Source organism: Calidris pugnax, unplaced genomic scaffold, assembly GCF_001431845.1.
Source record: "Calidris pugnax isolate Ruff unplaced genomic scaffold, ASM143184v1 scaffold324, whole genome shotgun sequence".
NCBI classification, from domain to species: Eukaryota; Metazoa; Chordata; class Aves; order Charadriiformes; family Scolopacidae; genus Calidris; species Calidris pugnax.
The window spans coordinates 414,950-417,268 of NW_015091153.1; the positions used below are offsets into that span (position 1 = coordinate 414,950).

Consider the following 2,319-nt stretch of genomic DNA (forward strand, 5'->3'; position numbering starts at 1 on the left):
CTCATCCTCGGCCGCTTTCTTGAACTCGTGCTCGAAGGAACTGGCCAGTTCGTTGAAAAGTCCCACTTCTTCACAGTTTTTCAAGAAGCGGGTGGGGGTCGGGGTCTGATCTGTTTGGGGGGAAAAGACCCAACATCGGTCAAAGAGAAGCTTAAAAAAAACAAACCCATGTGTTTTTTAACCACCTTAATGCTCATAATTGTGGATTTCGGCCTCTGTTTTGTGCTTTTTTCGGCTCAGGTGTGTGGTGTTTGCAAAGCAAGTGACAGCACAGGGAAGGGAGAACAATTTCTTGTTGGTTTTGTTTCTGTTTTTTAAAAAAATAATTTTTTTCGGTGAGTGGAGTGCAGTGATTTCTGTTGATTCGCGTCCTTTACCTTCCCCCCCCCCCCCCCCCCGCTCCCTCCCCAGCACAGCCTAAAAGCACCTTCCTTAAGAATTTTTCATCCCCAGGGAAACCCCGGGGGGATTTTTCCTCAGATCCCCAGCGTTTAAGAGTCTTGTATCTCCTTCCCGAGGTATTTTGGGCATTGCTTTATTTTCCCCCCCCCCCTTCTTCTTTTTTTTGGGCAGTGAAAAGCCAAAGGAATAATAAACCATTAAAATCGGCTCTTGCCAGACCTGGGATTGTGGGAGAACCAGCCAAAATCACCCCAGTTAGAAAAATAACCCCCCCTGGAAGGCGGTGGATTAAATCCGAGACCCTCCACCACGTGCCCTCCATTGGGTCCCCTCCCTCCCCAGCACAGCCTAAAAGCACCTTCCTTAAGAATTTTTCATCCCCAGGGAAACCCCGGGGGGATTTTTCCTCAGATCCCCAGCGTTTAAGAGTCTTGTATCTCCTTCCCGAGGTATTTTGGGCATTGCTTTATTTCCCCCCCCCTCTTTTTTTTTTTGGCAGTGAAAAGCCAAAGGAATAATAAACCATTAAAATCGGCTCTTGCCAGACCTGGGATTGCGGGAGAACCAGCCCAAATCACCCCAGTTAGAAAAATAAAACCCCGTGGAAGGCTCCACCATGTGCCCTCCATCGGAATGGCTCCGGCCCCCCCCTGTCCCCCCCCATTTCCCCCCCCCAAAAATGCACCCGGTAACGGCAGCCTTCGCCTCTTGCCTTTTTCTCCTCATCCTCGGCCGCTTTCTTGAACTCGTGCTCCCCCCCCGGGCTTTTTTTCCCCATCCTCATCTGAATTGAGGGAAAAAAGGAAAACAGTAAAATAGTGGGGTTTGACCTCCCCAAAGCATCAGATTTTTAAAATACTGGAGTGATGAGAGGAGGGAAGAGCTGAGAGGAGCAGATCCATAACACGTCCCATCATGATCTCCCCGGCCACCCCCCGGGGCTGGAAAGGGGAAAGAAATCCCCCCGCTTCCTGGTGAGGCTGGATTTTCTGGGATTCGGGTCCGGAGCCCAGCACGAGAGCCCAAAAAACCTGTCTGCCAGAAAACGACACCAATTTTTAAGCCCAAAGGGATAATTTAGCTCCAACACCCTCCATAAAACGTGGGGTTTGGCAGCGATGCCCCCTCCTCGGAGCACAGGGGCTGAGCTGGAGGGGAAATATCCACAGAAAACATCCCGGATGGGAGGTGGAACGTCCCCCGTGGCCGCGGGGAAGCGGCTCCGGCGACGACTTGGGCCCCGCAATCACCAAACCCCACTTTTATTTCCATTATTTTACGGCTTTAAACCTCCAGGGTTCGTTCATAAAGCAAAAGGTCTCCTCTGAGCGCACTTCGGTCCGTCTCCCCCCCCCAGCCCCGCTCCCCAAATCTCTCTTCATTAAACCAAGAAACTTGTGTCAACTAAAGATCTCGGCAGGAGGTTGGGTTTTTCCGGTGCTTTAGCGACTCTCGGGGCTCTTTTGGGACCATTCCCCCTTTAAACTACCTCCTTCTCAGCGCCGGAGCCCAAATCTCCAGCAGAACATTTCCCGAGGCCGCGAAGCGAAGCCATAAAAAACCCCAAACCTCTCTTTTTCCTCCAATTTCCACCTCCGGGGTCGGTGGCAGCTTTTCCACCCCCTCCGTTGTCACCCCAGAAGGGCCACGTTCCCCTTAAAATCCCATCTCAGGGCAGAGAGAGGAGGATTCTTTACGACTCTCTTTTTAGCTTCGTTAGGGGCAGGAGGGAAGACGAACCCTCCTGCTCATTAACACACCGACTGGGCACAAAGCAAGAGGGAGGGAGAGAAGGAGGAAAAAAAAAAAAAAAAACCGGGAGAACCAGCCCAAATCACCCCAGTTAGAAAAATAAAACCCCGTGGAAGGCTCCACCATGTGCCCTCCATCGGAACGGCTCCGGCCCCCCCCTGTCCC

General features: G+C 51.9%; 1 protein-coding gene across 1 annotated transcript in view; it reads right to left on the reverse strand.

Annotated features, from left to right (window-relative positions):
- ATF7 (activating transcription factor 7) overlaps positions 1 to 2,319 on the reverse strand; it is a 69,676-nt gene that overhangs the window by 14,662 nt on the left and 52,695 nt on the right. The window contains exon 4 of the mRNA XM_014959303.1: positions 1 to 110. This exon is cut by the window's left edge and continues 12 nt beyond it. Coding sequence (XP_014814789.1) covers positions 1 to 110 — 110 coding nt within the window. The remainder of the gene's footprint in view (positions 111 to 2,319) is intronic.